Here is a 17,121-nt window from a genome sequence, read left to right as displayed (position 1 = left end):
CTGCAATTATAATATTTTTTTTTTAGTTTCATGTGGTGTTCAGATCAGCTTGCGCGCCCTCAACTAATCTCACGGGCCTTAAAGTTAATGATCATACAAGTCTCCAGTGGCTATCATATGAGCAACCACAGGGCTTGAACCTGAGACCACAGAAAAAGCAAATCTCTTAGTCTCAAACTCTTACTACTGAGTCACCACCTAGATAGTTGCAACTATAATATTTTAATTCTGCGAGTTGTGATCAAGATTGAGGCTATAATTGTGTGTGTGTGTGTAAAGGGGTTTTTTTTTGACATAGGTGTTCAGGTCATTTTACACGCACCTCAACTAATTTCAAAAGCCTTGAAGTTAACGACCATGTAAACTTCTAGTAGCAATTATATTAGCAATTACAGGGTTCAAACTTAAAACCACAATAAAAACAAATCCTTTAATCTCAAATTCTTTCTTACTATTGTGACATCTATTAAATGGTTTGCAATTTTTTTTTTAGTTTAACGTGGGTGTCTGGGCTAGCTTGCGCACACCTCGACTAATCCCACGGGCCCTGAAGGTAACGACCATGTAAGTTTTCAGTGGTCATCATATGAGCAACAACAATGCATATTTTTATTTTTTTTTAGTTTAACGTAAGTGTTCGGGTCAGCTTGCGTGCACCTCGATTAATCTCATGAGCCCTAAAATTAACAACCATATAAGCCTCCAGTGTCCACGCTTTTTTTTTTATTTACATGGATGTCCGGGTCAGCTTGCGCGCACTACGACTAATCCCACGGCCCACTGAACACCCTGCAAACCTAGTAGGCATGTAAGGTATCGCGGGGATGACAAACGTGCACATAAGAACTCGAATCCAGGAGCAGTGGAAGGAGACAAGCCCCTCCCACCGCCAGGCCAAGACCCTCAGTGCACGCATATTTTAATTCTGCAAGTTGTGGTAAAGATTGAGCTCTAATTTTGTTTTTATATATATATATATATATATATATATATATATATATTAAGAGAGTGTTTGTTTTTGCTGTAGTTGTTGTGGTTGCGGTTGTGGTTGGAAAAAGGTGATTTTAAAAAAAGTACTTTTTCTGTGGTTTGTGTATATATTTTGTGTGTTTGGTTAAAAGTGTGGTGTGACTTTATTGTGGTAAAAACATGTTTGGTTAAAACTATGGTTGCGGTTGATATTGTACCTAAAATGACTAAAAAGGACATAAATGAAATAATTCTTTGTGTTAAGAGGAAATACAACATTTTGTCCAAATACATACCGGCAAAAAAATAAATTGTTATTACAAAATAAACATCATTGTCTCATCAAACTATTTGCAATGCCATCACGAATATAATCCATACGCGACGCCCTTTGGTGCCCTCGTGGTTGTGATTGTGTAACGACATCGGGAAAAGTATCAGGAGGAACAAAATCTGGATGACTATCAAACTTGTTGAATGCAACATCTTGGCTCAACTTCCGCCGAATGTAGTTATGCAGCGCCATTGATGCGACAACAATTTTAACTTATGATTCATAAGGAAACTCAGGCATGTTTTGCAAGATTCGCCATCTTTTCTTCCAAACTTCAAATGTACGTTCGATTACACATCGTAAGGATGAATGGACTTGGTTGAATAGTTCCTCCCGACTTCGCGGTTGTCCTCGTCGACGAAATTCTGGAAGATGATATCTCTCCCCTCTATATGGACCCAAGTAATCGTACTCATTCGGATATCCCGAATCAACGAGATAATACTTCCCTGCATAAAATTAATTATTGTTTAACGCTTACTTCTTATTTCATATAAAAGAAAATTAGACCAACTGAACAACAACCCTATGTTTGGCGGATGAATACCTTCCGGTGGCCTCGGAAATTGTATGTTTGTATTTCCGATCGCCTCATAAAATATTCTTGTATCATGTGCACTACCTTCCCACCCAGCTCAAACAAATGTAAATTGCATGTCAAAGCTACATGCTGCCATTATATTTTGCGTCGGTACACCTTTTCTACCAATAAATGGGATTTGATTTTCTTGTGATACACATGCACGTACATGTGTTCCATCAATCGCTCCAATGCAATTCTACAAAAACAAAAAATTTATTGCCGAATGTTTTTAATTCTACTTAAATCTTTGATTGTAACCTTTTGAAATATAATAACAACTTGTAAAAAGTATTTTTTTTACCTTGAAATGGGGCATGTATCTCGAATTCATTGCAATTTCCAGTGGTGTTGCTGTGAATTCTGGATCTACTGGTCTGATTAAATCAGCAGCTAGCACGGACACAGAACGAAGAACTTCGTTGAAATTTCTGGACACGGTTTCACCTGAATGTTGAAACCTCTCTTGAACTTCCCTGTTCGAAGCGCCTAGAGCTAAAGTGTAGAGAAACATGCCTACCTTCTCAATAACACTCATCCGTCTAGACGGTTTCAACCCGTACATTGTTTCCAACTCAAGAGACAAACTCTTAAATGTGTCTGCATCCATCCGAAACATGTTCACACAACGCACCCAATGCCCATTTAAAATTTCAATCAACCATCGCATTCCAGTGTTGTATGAAACCATACATGGTTCTTTATAAACATACGCATTGTGATACAAAGCCAGTGCTCCAGCAGTGCATATGACTAATTTAGTGCGATCACACTCTCTATACCAAAATAAATCGCCACTTTCATTATCATCCTGTTGATTTTGGTCGTCGTCCTGCAACTCGTTGTTATTGTTCCCATAACCAGCATCGAAACTACCTTCAAAACCACTTCCAGAACTTGTACCAGCAAACCCATCAGACACATACCGACCAACATTATTCATAACATTTTCATAATGGTCATCAAAAAACGCATTAAACCAATTCGCATCTATATCTACAAACACAACTGAATATCAATTTTGAACCTGCATAGTAGCGATAAAAAAAAATGTTCATGGAATAATATGTGTTGAATATTTTTGACGTTAATGGCGGCCTTAACATAAAACATTTACGTTTGAGCAAGTGTTAATTATCGAATATATTTTACTTATATGAAACTCATTCAATATTTTAAACACAACAATAATAGCAATTTTCAACCTGCAACGTAACGGTAACAAAACATTGTTCATTGCGGAATTTGTTTAGAATATTTTTAACGTTAATGGCGACATTAACTTAACCCAAAACATTTAAATTGGAGCAATCCCTAATAATCGAACATATTTTACTTATAAGTAACTCATTTAATATTTTCCAGCACAACCATTATTTCAATTCTCAAAACATTATTCATACACGTGGGAATGCTTGAAATATTTGTTGGCAGCCGGAAAAGTATAAAAACTTAGCATTCAGCTTATAAATTGAAAAACACATAAATGAACTTGCTTTATTGACTATAAACAGCAGCCCTATCAGCTTTACCCTCTGAATTTGTTTACAAAACATAAAGATGAAGCTTTATTAACTAAACAACAGCCCTCAAATGAATAACTAACCTTCTAAATTCAATGCACTTAACTTGGCAGTGTAAAACAGCAACAAAACCTTCTCAAAACATCTTACAATACACGTGGGAATGCTTGCAATATTTGTTAGCAGCCAATGAAAATGTTTTGGAATGACAATGCAGCTTAAATAGAAACCACACACACAACACAAACCACAACTCTTGACTGGCATACCCATTAGCAACCCGAATATGTACCATGAACAACCATTCAACCCAGCAACTCCCATTCAAACCATTCAACCCAACAACTCCCATTCAAACCATTATCAGCCATTCAAGTCAGCAACAATAATTCATAGCAGTATCAGCCATTCAAGTGAGCAACAATAATTCACAGTAGTTTCAGCAATTCAAGTCAACAACAATCATGCACAGCAATAACTAACATTCAACAAATTAGCATCCATTCAACTCAGAAATCAACCATCAAAGCCGTTAAATTACAATATCCAATTCAAGGCTGAAAAAGCAAACTCAACACAAAGTTTTTCAGCCTTTCAAACAAGTCTATAGAAGTCAACATGAAACCTAAAAGTACAGCTTGTAACAGGTACAACAACAGCTGTTACAGACATCTCAAACATAACCAATTAGCCTACAGCTACAAATACAAGGAAGTGCTCAACATATCATACGTTACAAATTAGAAACCTGGGAAAAATCAGCAACTGATTAAGAACCGTTTGCATCAATCATTTGGCAACAACACAGCCGCAGCAACACCTCATGCATTGCACATCACCATAAGGATTGGTATTTTAATCTTTTAACTGCGAAAAACACATAACCATGCAATATGTTAACGACTCATTGACATAAAAACCAAACATGGTAAGTGTGTTAAACATTGAAACAACACTTCAAATATGAAATGCATGCAATACTTACCAAAACATATAACACACAACAAAATTTACTTGCTGCTACATATAACACACAATAATATACATAACTCTAAGTGTTCCCTATATCAAATGTACACTTACATCAAGGTCTGTAGCTTGCCCTTCGATCGAACATTAATTTCAGCCACTGAAATTTTCAGTCCAAATCACCAATTGTTGCCCACATTTCCCTCCTACTTCTAACCATAAAAAACTCAGTTGCAAAACAATACAGCTCACTGCCGAACACCACTTCCTCAATAGAGTGAAACTCCGTCATCACCTCTTCTATACTACATCCTTTTTTTTATCAAAAACACTTGACGTGCATTCACTCTTGCTAGACACACTATCAACCAACTTATCTAAACGCGAAAACAATTGTTATCCCCTTCCGGCACCTCTTCTTTTTTTCTTATTTTTTTAGAAACTTTGTTGCACACCTTTTCTCTTCCCACTACTACCAGTGGGATTGCTTATGCTATTGGTAAAAGTGACACCAGCAACCATATTATTGACATCGGTAACAAAATTTGGTAGACTATCCTCCTCAGAATCTCCACTACCTTCCTCAATATGAGGGTCCTCATTAACTGCGTTAGTTTGCCTTTCACTGACACCATCTTCATCAGCATTCAGACCCTGTGATGGAGCCCAAGCATACTGACCACTAGCAACAGTGTTTGTAAACATGATATCATATTTACAACACAACTTGGGATCGATTCCAGCATGCCTAAACTTTCTTGCTCCGCGTATCTCCTACAAGAAGGGATAATCAAGAAAAAAATGCATCAAAAAATAATGTACCAGCATTTAATTAAACAGTTTATTACAACTTTAAACAAACTGAAAAAAAACAGACCTGGCTTTTAGCTTTCCACCATTCATCAGGTGCCGAAATTGTTCCAAGTTCAGCACTCCAGCCTATTCCTGTTTTAGAAATCAACCTTTTTCCATATTCTCCAATCTTTTTTAATTCCGTCCCACTTATTCTTTAATTGTGCTTTCGTTAATGCATGGCCAGTTTGATCCTTAAAGCCATTCATAACATATTTCCACCCAGCTTTGTCGAAATGTGTGTTGGGTTGCATACCTTGCTCAATTGCTTTAATACATATGTCACAAAAAGCATGCAACATCTCTCTAGTCCAACAAGCCTTATCTTGTGATTGAGAATCGTCCATGTTCTCGGTTAAAATGTTTTGTCTAATATACAATTAACAGGTTAATTTCCTAGAGGCATTGTAAAGGACATGGAATGCACAATCTATCTTAATTAAATCGCCAACTTAAATAAAACATGCAATTTAAGAACATAGACTTATATAATCAGCTTAACACTTTAATTGGCAGGTTTATTTACATTTATGTTTCTACAAGCTAATGTTTTCATTTCCTACGCATAATCTGTCAATTATGTAATATTATATTAGATGCTGAGATTTCTTAGATATAATTTTCTAATGTGTTTAATGACATAATCAGACATTGTATAGAGCAGATAACTGGCTTCAGTCCCATTTTCAGCAGCTTGATATTCACACAGGTTTTATGTTTATACCCATTCAACTGAGACAATAAAACTAACAATTAAACACATGTAAAACACAGCAACTGAAAATGTAATTGTTGAACCGAAACAGAGCTTAAAAATCTAACAATTACACAAGTGTAAAACCTGGAAATTCTCAGAAAATGTTCAATTAAACACAAAAATGTTCAACCGAAATAGACATAATCAAATGTAACAATTACAGACATGTTAATTCTTAGAAAACACACAATAACTGAAAAGTAAAGATTAAGTACTTGTGCAACCGAAACAGAACAACTTACCTTGAATTTACTTGTGCACCGCCACAGAGATTGGTAAGATGCTTGTGCTTGAGCTTTCCAGGAGACTGATTTCTATGCCCTCTTTGGTTCTGGCAAAGAAAACAGTGTGAAGAGGAAATTATAGTTAGAGAAAGTCGTTTTGTATGTTTGTGGCAGCAGATAAGGCATGATATATACAGTTGTTTGGGTACAATTACAAGATAATTACCTTGGTGAGTGCGTGTCTTCTTCAACCACGAAAGGAGTTCATCAGGGCAGCAGATCGGTGGCAGATGTGTTTGATCTACACTCGGCTACAAACACTGGTGACTGGGTTCGGTCTCTGTGAGAGCATGGAAAGTGTGTGTAGGTGTGTTTGACACGGCGAAGCTGCGAGGAGGATGATGAATTTTGAGACGAGGGAAGCTGTGGTGGAGGAGAGCTCAACTGCTTGGGAGGCGAATGTGGAGGAGGATAGACGACAGTTGAGGAGGACATATAGGGCTAATTAATTTTTTTTGGTAAAGGAAAGTTATGTTGCTGTTTTTCTGAACAGCAGCCACGGCAAAAGCAATGTAGAGTTGCTTTTGCTAATCCAGCGTTTGCAACACAATTTTATGTGGGCCCCATGTTCTTAAAACCGTGGGCAGCTGTTAACCAAACAGCTTGTAAAATGCAACCGCAGGAAACGTGGACGCTACCACATAGCCAAACGGCCTCTAAAAAAAGGGTTGTTGTTCATCCACATCCACGTTGTATGTTGTTCGTCAACTTGTATAATTTTATTTATTTATTTATTACTTTCACACATTCTTTCGTATTGCCTCCAGCAGTTTACAGAATGTAGATATAAGCCTGAAAGATAAGTTTCAAGATGATGTTTTCGTACTTCATTAAAAATGGAGAGGAGGACTGGACTGCTATCTTAATGATCATCACCATACATGAACGCATATTAATACTTTAAAAAAAATTTCTGACTCGATTTTTTTATTGTTAATATGAATAATGAAATAGATAGATTTTTTTTTAATTTTTTTTAATATTTACTTGATTTTGAATTAGCTTTTATAAATGATTTTAGTTTGCTTTTTATGAGGTTATCGCAATCTCAAACAAACATCTAGATATTTAGTTTGTGTCTAGTTTATGCTTGGTTTTATTAGCATTTATTTTTGTTATTATATAATTAATTAAAAAATAATTTTTAAAAATAAAGTTCTTAAATCCAGTGGAGTACATAACTCAAATCATGAATATGACGGGTTATACAGTGAAACTCAGGTTAATCCGATCAAATCATGGATATGACAAGTTATGCTACGAAACTCAGGTTAATCCAGTATATCTCTTCCTCAATATTAAAAAAATAATCTTGAATTTCTTTTAAAGTCAAATCATATTTTTTACTGGTTGTCTGGGTTACCTCGGGACCTGTCAATTCAACAAAGTAATATCGATACAACTCTCATACAATTTAATTTTAAATTCAAGCTAAACAAAAAGTTAAATCGAAAGGTTTTAAGGTTAACCCGCTAAACCGGTCGTCCGAATTACCTCGAGATCTCATACAATTTAATTTTAAATTTAAAATTAAAAAATCAAATTAAAAAATTCTAACATTAACTCATTAAATCGATTTTAATAAACATATCAAATAATTCCCATCAACCTCAAATTTTTTTTTCTTCCAGGTTGCAGCTAGCACTGCCTTATAAAGTAGGATTAGTATAATTCATCAAATACATATTTATAAGTCCCATACTCATATTTCCTTCCTTTTTATATATATATTTTTTTACAATCTCGTGTCGGTGACTCTGTGGTAAGCAGTGATCAATCATTTTCCTCTGTACCGTAATTGGTACAACGCAGACAATGCCATTTTTTTCCTTTTCCATGTGCTTTCGAGTAAATTATAAACAAGTCCTTCTACTTTTGTGAAATGATTTATATAATCCCTCGAATTTTATTGTTTTTATTTACCCCCATCAATCTTCCCATATTATCTATGTTTTTTAAATAAAATAAATTAAAAAATAACATGAAATGGACGAAAACAATTAAGTCACAAATAGATATAAAAAAACTATTAGTTTTTAAAACTAGGTAACTATTTAATTTATTTTACAAAATTAAAAATACTAATTTATAATTTACTCTACTCGATTCACTAACTTAAATGCATAGTTTTGAAACTCGGTCCGGCCCGACAGGTCGACTCAGGATCTGGGGCTTGAACCAGCCCGGGTTGAAGAAAAACTAGAGAAAGGAAAAAGCCAGTGTGATCAGGTTGACCCGGTAAGACCCGGTCAAAAACTCAGTTGCAACCTGTTGACTTTTGTTTTTTTACTAAAATGACGTCGTTTTGATTTTAAAAAAAATTGACCCAAACGACCCAGTTAAAACCTGAGACTCAGGTCTTGGACCGGGCCGGGTCTGAAAACTAAGCTCAAATGTGTCCTTTTTATAGAATGAATAAATAATTAGTTAAGATTATGCCATAATTTTCAAAAATTGACTACAAATTTAATATAAATAATTTTTTTTTGGTTGCTGTTATATTCTAGGAGTACTCACCTATCACCGTTCGTATTCTATTCAATTAAATTAAGCCACATGTATGGATAACAATTACATATAGTTCAAGTGAATTGAAGAAATATAAATAATATTTGAAAATAAAAATAAAAATAAAAATCATATTATTATGACTTATCACGTGGTATACGTGATTTGATTTAAATATATAGAGTACAAAATGATTATTAAAAAAATAATCCCCTGATAATATTATTGTGTCCTAAAACATAATTTACTAATTACAACAATGTAATTACTATATAGACTCTTGATCACTTAATCTTTTAACTTAGCTGTGGGGATAGATTGATCTTTTGATGATGACATGAATATCTTTTCATAGTTGTGTGGGATTGTTTTTGTAATTGCATTTTTTAATACATAGTAAAATTACTTATTTAACTCTTGAATAAAATGATTAAATGTCTTCTGCACACTGAACTTTTTTTTATTTTTCATATTTGATAGAAGAAAAGATTTACTATATTACTCTTACCAATTAAATTTTTTTAGTTTGTTTGATATTATTGTTTAGTTATAAAGGTATTTTTGGTTATATACAAATAAAAAAATAAAAAAATAAAAAAGTTGTTGATATGTACTTCTCACGCTTTAGTTGCTCCGTCGCCTTTTGATGGCCCTTGCAATTAGACCTGGTGGTTGTAATGATGATTCCGCCACATCATTTGATTCGTCTCGACATCCTCTTTTTCTTTAGGTGGCATGTGTATGTGGTGGTTTGACATGGTTTCAGCCCAAAATTGTTTTTTTTTTTCCATTTCCTTTCCTTCTCTTTCTTCCTCAGATTACGTCTTGGTCATGCAAAAAATCATATCAACCCTTTAATTTATTTTTTCTTTTAATTCAATCCCTCTTCTCTTATTTGCAATTGTTTTATTTACATTAATTATTTATAATTTGATTTTATTTTCAATTCAATCCCTCGTAATTTGATTATGTTAATTTGTTTTCAAATTTGATTTTTATTTTTTTAATTGCTATTTATTTATTTTTAATCATTTTCTTGATTGATTTGTTTTTTTACAATCACATCCTAAGCATTTATTTTCATTTAATGTTTATATCAATTTTGATCATAATTCTTTTAATTACTATTTTCTTAATCATTTTCTTAATGGATTTGTTTTTTACAATCCCATCCATAAAAAATTAATTTCATTTTAATTTTCCCTAAACATTTAATTTCATTTTATTTTTCCATGAATATTTAATTTCATTTAATTTTTACGTCAAATTTAGTCATAATTATTTTAATTGCTATTTTTTTTTTTGCATTGTTTTTTCATTAAATGACACCCTCCTTTTTTTTGTTGCATTTGCAGGTTTTTTATTAATATTTTTTTTATTAATCTTATCATTCAAATTAAATTGGTTGAGAATTATACTTCTTGATTGAATTTGAGTAAAAAAATTTAACGGGATGTGACTTTTAGATATTAGACTAGGTTTAAGAGATTTGTTGGATTTGCCTTATTTTTTTTCTTTTTTTCTAAATTGATATTTTCTTACTTTTTATCATCTTTTTTAAAATTTATTTTATTATTTAATTCTCTTTTTTAACTCTTGTTTTCTTCTTCTTTTTTTCTTTTTTTTTTTTCGGTTTGATTATATTGGGTTAGCCCTCAATATTATTTTTTCTATTTAACCTCTATCATTTTTTAATCTATAAATAATCTATCATATTATAAATAATTTTTAATTTCACCCCTATAATATTTTAATCTTTCGAGTTTGGTCCTAATTCTTTCAATTGTAATTTTTTTTGTTTGGGATTTTTTTTCAAATTTCATCCTCGTTGGTTTTTTTCCTGTCAGGTTTTAGGCTTATTTTTTTTTGTTATTCCTTTTCTTTTGCAAGTTTTTTTTATTAATTTCAACTATTCAATCATTCAAAATTAAATTGAATGATATTTAAATTTCTTGAGTGAACTCAAGTACATGATTTAACTAATTGCAAGTTTTTTAGATTAGACTACTTTTAAGAGGTTCACTTAGGTATGCTTGGTTTTCCCCTCCCCTAATTTTTTTAAGTTGATGTTTTATGTTTCTTTTTTAAGTTTAACTCTTTTTTCTGGTTTTTTTCGGTTAGGTTAGCATTAAGTTGTTTGAAGATCTGCATAGGCTTAGGTGTAATTTTTTTTTTGTTAGTTTATTTATTGTTGTTACTTTTTTTTATATATTATTTAAATTGTCATTTTAATCAATAACTTAACACGTGAATTTTTTTAACCTATCACTTTTTTTTACATTAAAAAATATTGTTGATCCATGACAAAAACAGAGACACGAGCAACATATATAGTAAATAGTAGTGTAGTATTTATGGGTTCAAACTCGAAAACTTTGTAAAGAAAAAAAAAACATTAATATGAGTGGAGATAAATCTCATTAGTCTCTGTAAATGAAGGAAAGTTAAGTACATTCCACGTGCAATGCAAAGTTTTTCAAATTGCAGTGAGATTAGACACTCATCAATTTCCATGGAGACCAGAAATTCTGGTGGCTATAAATCATTGTCCACCACCAAACTCAGACAAACACGCATGCTCACACCCACAAAGACAAAAAGGGTGTTGGGAATTGGACAAGTGGGACGAGGAAATGGTAATAACATTTTCATGATGATTGCTATTGAATGTTTCTCATAAATTTGCAAAGATCTCAAAATCAAGACAATTAGGGTTTAAGAATTTCTTTTCACCAAGGGCTCCACTTGTCTTATAATTTGATACTTGTATCTTTTACCTTTTCTTGGCCTTCTCTCCTCAGCCTCAATCATGTGTTATATATATCCTCGTGTATTGTGGAAAGAAACAATTTGGTTGAAAAGAATTTCACAAATATATATATATATATATATATATATATATATATATATTTTTTTTTTTTTTTTGAAAACAGAAAATGCAATGAAAGATGTCCTCTCCATCCTCTTTATCTTCATTTTTTCTTATCCCAAAACAATATTTAATATCATTGTTTGTTACATTAATGTTATTTATTGTGGATGTAAATGTCTTACTGGTAAAAAAAAAATGGATATATTGTTTGTGATAGCGGTAGTAGTTGCTTTTTAACGTATATTTTTTGCTTAGAAATACATTAAAATAATATATATTTTTTAATTTTTAAAATTTATTTTTGACACATTAAAACAATACAAAAAATTAATTTAAAATAAAAAATTTTTGAAAAATTTCAAAAGTACTTCTTGAACACAAAAACAAACATGCTTTTAATAGTTATATTGCACCGACACAAGAGAGTGCTCGCTGATTCAATTATTATTATTATTATTATCATTATTATTATATAATTAATATATAAAGAAAGTTGTTTTTTCCCTTTTTTTTTTTTTAAAGAAATGCATTTGAGCCACAACAACTTCTTGGTTGGTTTTCATTTTCCCTCTCCTTCTTTACTTTTACCATTGATTAATGAGGAGGTCAAAAGATTTTAGCTTGAAGGGCACATCTTTGGTAGACCTTCCAATACCTAGAAATGTACTTTATCACAAATAACAGCTAATATGTACTCCTTTATTATTTAAATTCACTGAGAAACAGTAGAAATATTGATTTCTTTTTAATTAGCACAGTTTCACAAAAATAATTAATAAAATAACACAAATAATAAAATATTGGAAAAATAATAAAATTTTAATAAAAATATAATTAAAAACAAGAAGTTTTTTTTAAAAGATATAATTATGAATAATTTTTTTTTTTACAAAGTCAAACCACAAACTAACTATGACTCTAACTCCAAACTAACAAAAAATACAAATTCTAAATGATACCTTAACCCTAAATCTTAAAACAAACCCTAAACACTAACACTAATTGCTAACTTTAAAAATAAACACCAATCAATAACACTAAAAATAAACCCTAACTAAATATAATATGTATTTTTTAATTTCATCATTTAGTGTGAGTTTTTTTCTTAAATTTTATCTTTTAATAATGATTTGATGATAAATCCTAAACAAATCAAAAGATAAAAAAAAGTACAAAAAAACCAAAAGATTTTATTATATTTAGTTAAGGTTATTAATTAGTGTTTGTTTTTAGGGTTAGTAATTAGTATTAGTGTCTTGAGTTTGTTTTTAAGATTTAGAGCCTGTTTGGGAATGTGGTGCAAACCGCGTTTCCTTAAATTTTGATTTTTTGGTTAAAAATTATTTTTTTTATATTTTTAGATTGTTTTGATCTTAAAAATAATTTTTTAAAAATAAAAAATATTATTTTAATATATTTCTAAGTAAAAAACACATTAAATCATAACCGCTACTATAATTTTAAACAGGTCTTAAAATTAGAGTATTGTTAATAGTTTTTACATAAGATTCGTGATAGAGTTAATTTACAATTTAACTTTTTTAGTTAAAATTATTATTTTTAATCCCGTGATAAACTGTTATTTCTAATTCTTTTTTTTTATTAAATTATATTATTTTAAATGTTTTTTTAATCTGTATTATTTTGCCAAATTTTTTTATATATTAGAAAAATTAGTAGAGCTATAAATAACCATCACTCAGGACACCAAAACTAGATACACACATATTTACCCAATTAAATAAAAAAATATCTTATTATTTTTTTAAGATTTGTTTTTTAAAATAGTGACAAAATAAATCAAATGCCATCCGAGAGATTCTTTGAGGTTAGGTTGTTTCCCTTCTCTCTATGCCAGAATTTGTCCTTGACTCAGCTCTGACAAATACTTCCTCCCCGGCAAAATAGTAACATAAATTCTTGCATCTGAAGGTAATCCATTTCTAATCCACCAACAAAGCTTCCATTTTTATGCTCTCCCTTTGATGTTTGCTCTATGTCTTTACCTTGAAATCATTTTATTTTGTTCAAGTTTTGGATCTGACTGTAAATTAGGGTTTTTTGATCTGATATAGAATGCAATCTGCAGTAATTGATTGTTGAAATTCTGTATGGATTAATGGGTTTTGTTTCTTGATGCCTCAAGTCATCTTTTGGACTTGAAAGTTTTGATCTTTTTGCTGCACGTGCAATGAATTAGAGCTTACATTTGGAGTAGAATTTTTATTGGTTCAATTAGGGTTTTGGCTTTTGGAGCAATAAGGTTTTTGTGGGTTTGAGAATCCATTACTATGGATGGTAGTGCTGGGGAGTCATCTGAATCTGGGTCTATTGTATCTAGTTCACAATCCTCGAAAAATGGGGCGCATGATGATGATGGGTGTCCGAGGCAAGTGTCACCTGTTAGAATTGATGGGTCGAGGAATACGAGTCCCATGGGTCGCGTTGGATTGAGAAATACTAGTCCTTCCAGACAAAAGGTGATTAAAACCAAACCACGTGGTTTAGATGAGGAAACGATAGCTACATTTGGTAAGGTTGTCCACCCTGACATTCAAATGGAGGATAGCATATGGGCAATGTTGCCTGAGGATCTATTGAATGAGATTTTAGTAAGGGTTCCTCCATTTATGATATTCCGTCTTCGTTCTGTTTGTAAACGATGGAATTCAATTCTCCAAGATAATAGTTTTCTTAAATTTCACTCCCAAGTTCCATCTCATGGGCCTTGCCTTTTGACATTTTGGAAGAACCCGCACACCCCACAATGCTCAGTTTTCAGCTTGCCCTTGAAAGCTTGGTATAGAATTCCGTTCACATTTTTGCCACAGTGGGCATTTTGGTTGGTTGGTTCTTCAGGGGGCCTTGTTTGTTTTTCTGGACTTGATGGGCTAACTTTCAAAACTTTAGTTTGTAATCCGCTCACACAAACTTGGAGGACATTGCCTAGCATGCATTATAATCAGCAAAGGCAGTTAATAATGGTTGTGGATAGAATAGACCGTTCATTCAAAGTGATAGCCACCGGTGATATTTATGGGGATAAGTCATTGCCTACTGAAGTGTTTGATTCAAAGCTTGACAGATGGTCACTCCACCAGATAATGCCTGCAGTCAACCTTTGCTCCTCAAAGATGGCTTATTGTGACTCCAGACTGTACCTGGAAGCCCTTTCACCGCTTGGTTTGATGATGTATAGGCTTGACACAGGTTACTGGGAGCACATTCCAGCAAAATTTCCCAGGTCCTTGTTGGATGGATATCTGGTAGCTGGCACTCAGAAGCGTCTGTTTTTAGTTGGAAGGATTGGCCTTTATAGTACTCTTCAGAGTATGAGAATTTGGGAATTAGATCATGCTAAGATTACATGGGTGGAGATTAGTAGGATGCCACCAAAGTATTTTCGAGCTCTGTTGAGGTTATCAGCTGAAAGATTCGAGTGCTTTGGACAGGATAACTTGATTTGCTTTACATCTTGGAACCAAGGAAAAGGCCTTCTATATGATGTGGATAAGAAGGTCTGGTCTTGGATTGCTGGATGTGCGCTTCAGTCATACAACTGCCAGGTCTGTTTCTATGAGCCAAGATTTGATGCCTAGATCTATTGAGCTGGAAATCTTGCTCTCTCTTCTGAACATACGATGACAAGGCTTTGTTCTGTTGGCTGATTGTGAGTAATGAGTTGAGTCCCTTTAACTCTGCATACTAAATGGTAATTATTAAGGTGACCAAGGAAGCATTTCATGTTAGTGAGAGCTTCTCTTATCTGCTAACGATTGTAGCACTTGGAATCAAGACTCCGAGCTGTGTTTGGCTTGAGCAGTGCTGCTCTCCAGTCAATTTGTGAAGGTTGGAATTGTTGAAGAATGTACTGTATGGCTAATGATATCTTGGGGAGAATTTGTAAGAAGATTCTTTCACTCTTTTCCAGCTCTTGTACCTTTTCTGAAAGTATTAAATAGCATGAAAATTACCTATCTTGAACTGTTATGATTTCCTTGCTCATTAGTTGTGGTGCTCGTTTCTGTATATGCTTGTTGACACCATTCTGTGTATTGTAGCTGTGTTACTCATAAGCTTGAGATTTCTCCGCGTTGTCTTTCACAAATTGATTTGCTATTATTTAAGCATATGACTCTTGGTTAGAGTCCTCCCTTGTTTATTAAGATTGCCATTCCTGAAGGAGAGCCTTCCATTTCCAGGTGGGACAATATTTCTTGCACCCATGACCTATGTGGATAGTTTCTGGAAAAAAATGGGCGGGCATCATTATTGCAAGCCTTGAGGGACGCTTTTTTTAGCTACTCCATTGCAACCTGTACAGGTAAGGGATGCATTTTTTTTGACCTACTATATATATGCAAACATGGTTTTCCATTGAAGAAGCTTGGGTGGAAGGAAAATTATTCCTTCAGAGGGTAGAAAAAATGAAAATAACAGAAAAAAGAGAGACGAGGCGAGATGCTGGAATCTTCTGAATCACAGGAGTACTTCCAAGGAGCTTGTTACAATATCTAGCAGACTTTCTTCTAGATTTTTCCAGCTTAGCAACAGAATAAGAGAACATTCATGACTTAACAATTAAAAGAGATAAAAACGGTGTGTATTGGCTTAACATTGCCTAAACAAACATTGTCGTTCCAAGCCAGTGAATTTCTCTCCTTTAAATTCAAAAACATCACTGTAGCCAACTTCTCTTCAGAATTGATACTGCGACAGAAATACTGTAGGTTGGTTTTTGAATTTCACTGCTCAAATTTTGTTAATTTATCGTGGAAGGGATCAGTCGGCACATCATAATCAGTTTGTCGCAATTCTTTTTAAGAGATGCAGAGAAGAGGCATAATCACTCACATTTTATACAGTTTGGAAAATATTCATAAAAAACAAACCTGATTTTCCCCAGAAATTGCGACTGAGAAGTTTGTTTTTGGACTGAAAGAGAGGCCCGAAACCGAGTTGCTAGGACTAAGGTTGTCAATTTCGTTTTGATAGATGTTTCGTTTTTTCAATTGGAATGGAATGTTTCAGTTTTAGAGTGTTTCGGCGTGCCGTTTCGGGGTTATACTGTTCTTATATATATATATATATATATTCAACAAACATAATTCAAATTCAAGATAAATTAATTATAAATTATGCAATACAAACACAATGTCAAACAAATATAATTTCAAAATTTAAAATATTTCTAAATAGTCAAGATTAAATAGATCTTTAACTTAAAGTAATTCAACTTAAACAAAATATCAAAATATTATGAAAGTAAAATGTTTTAATACAAATATTTTAAATATAAAGTTAGGTCAATGTTATCAAGGCTAATGTAATCTAAAACATTTCTTGTTTTGCTCAAATTCCTACAAAGTATAAACATGAAAAAAACAACATGAATATAAACCATATATATTAGTGATAAATTTAATTTTTAAAAATAATATCATTGTTAATGAAAATAGTAATAATAATTTTC

General features: G+C 32.5%; 1 protein-coding gene and 1 pseudogene across 3 annotated transcripts; one reads left to right on the top strand and one right to left on the bottom strand.

Moving 5' to 3' along the window:
• Nucleotides 1–1,593: 1,593 nt before the first annotated feature.
• LOC133700060 (uncharacterized) lies at nt 1,594–5,574 on the bottom strand (annotated as a pseudogene).
• Nucleotides 5,575–13,400: 7,826 nt separating this feature from the next.
• On the top strand, nt 13,401–16,414 carry LOC133698224 (F-box/kelch-repeat protein At5g15710-like). Of its 3 annotated transcripts, none has more exons than XR_009843035.1 (2): nt 13,401–13,580; nt 15,851–16,414. XR_009843035.1 is itself a non-coding variant. In XM_062121077.1 (2 exons), the coding sequence occupies exon 2, from the start codon at nt 13,940–13,942 to the stop codon at nt 15,245–15,247; it is 1,308 nt and encodes a 435-aa protein (XP_061977061.1). In that variant the 5' UTR covers nt 13,440–13,580; nt 13,795–13,939; the 3' UTR covers nt 15,248–15,756. The 3 variants fall into 3 exon arrangements, 1 of the variants encoding a protein (XP_061977061.1); XR_009843034.1 differs by having other exon boundaries at nt 13,437–15,551; XM_062121077.1 differs by lacking the exon at nt 15,851–16,414 and adding an exon at nt 13,795–15,756 and having other exon boundaries at nt 13,440–13,580.
• Nucleotides 16,415–17,121: the final 707 nt, after the last annotated feature.

The sequence above is a fragment of the Populus nigra genome, chromosome 7 (assembly GCF_951802175.1).
Source record: "Populus nigra chromosome 7, ddPopNigr1.1, whole genome shotgun sequence".
NCBI lineage: Eukaryota > Viridiplantae > Streptophyta > Magnoliopsida > Malpighiales > Salicaceae > Populus > Populus nigra.
This window is presented reverse-complemented; position numbering and strand designations above follow the sequence as displayed.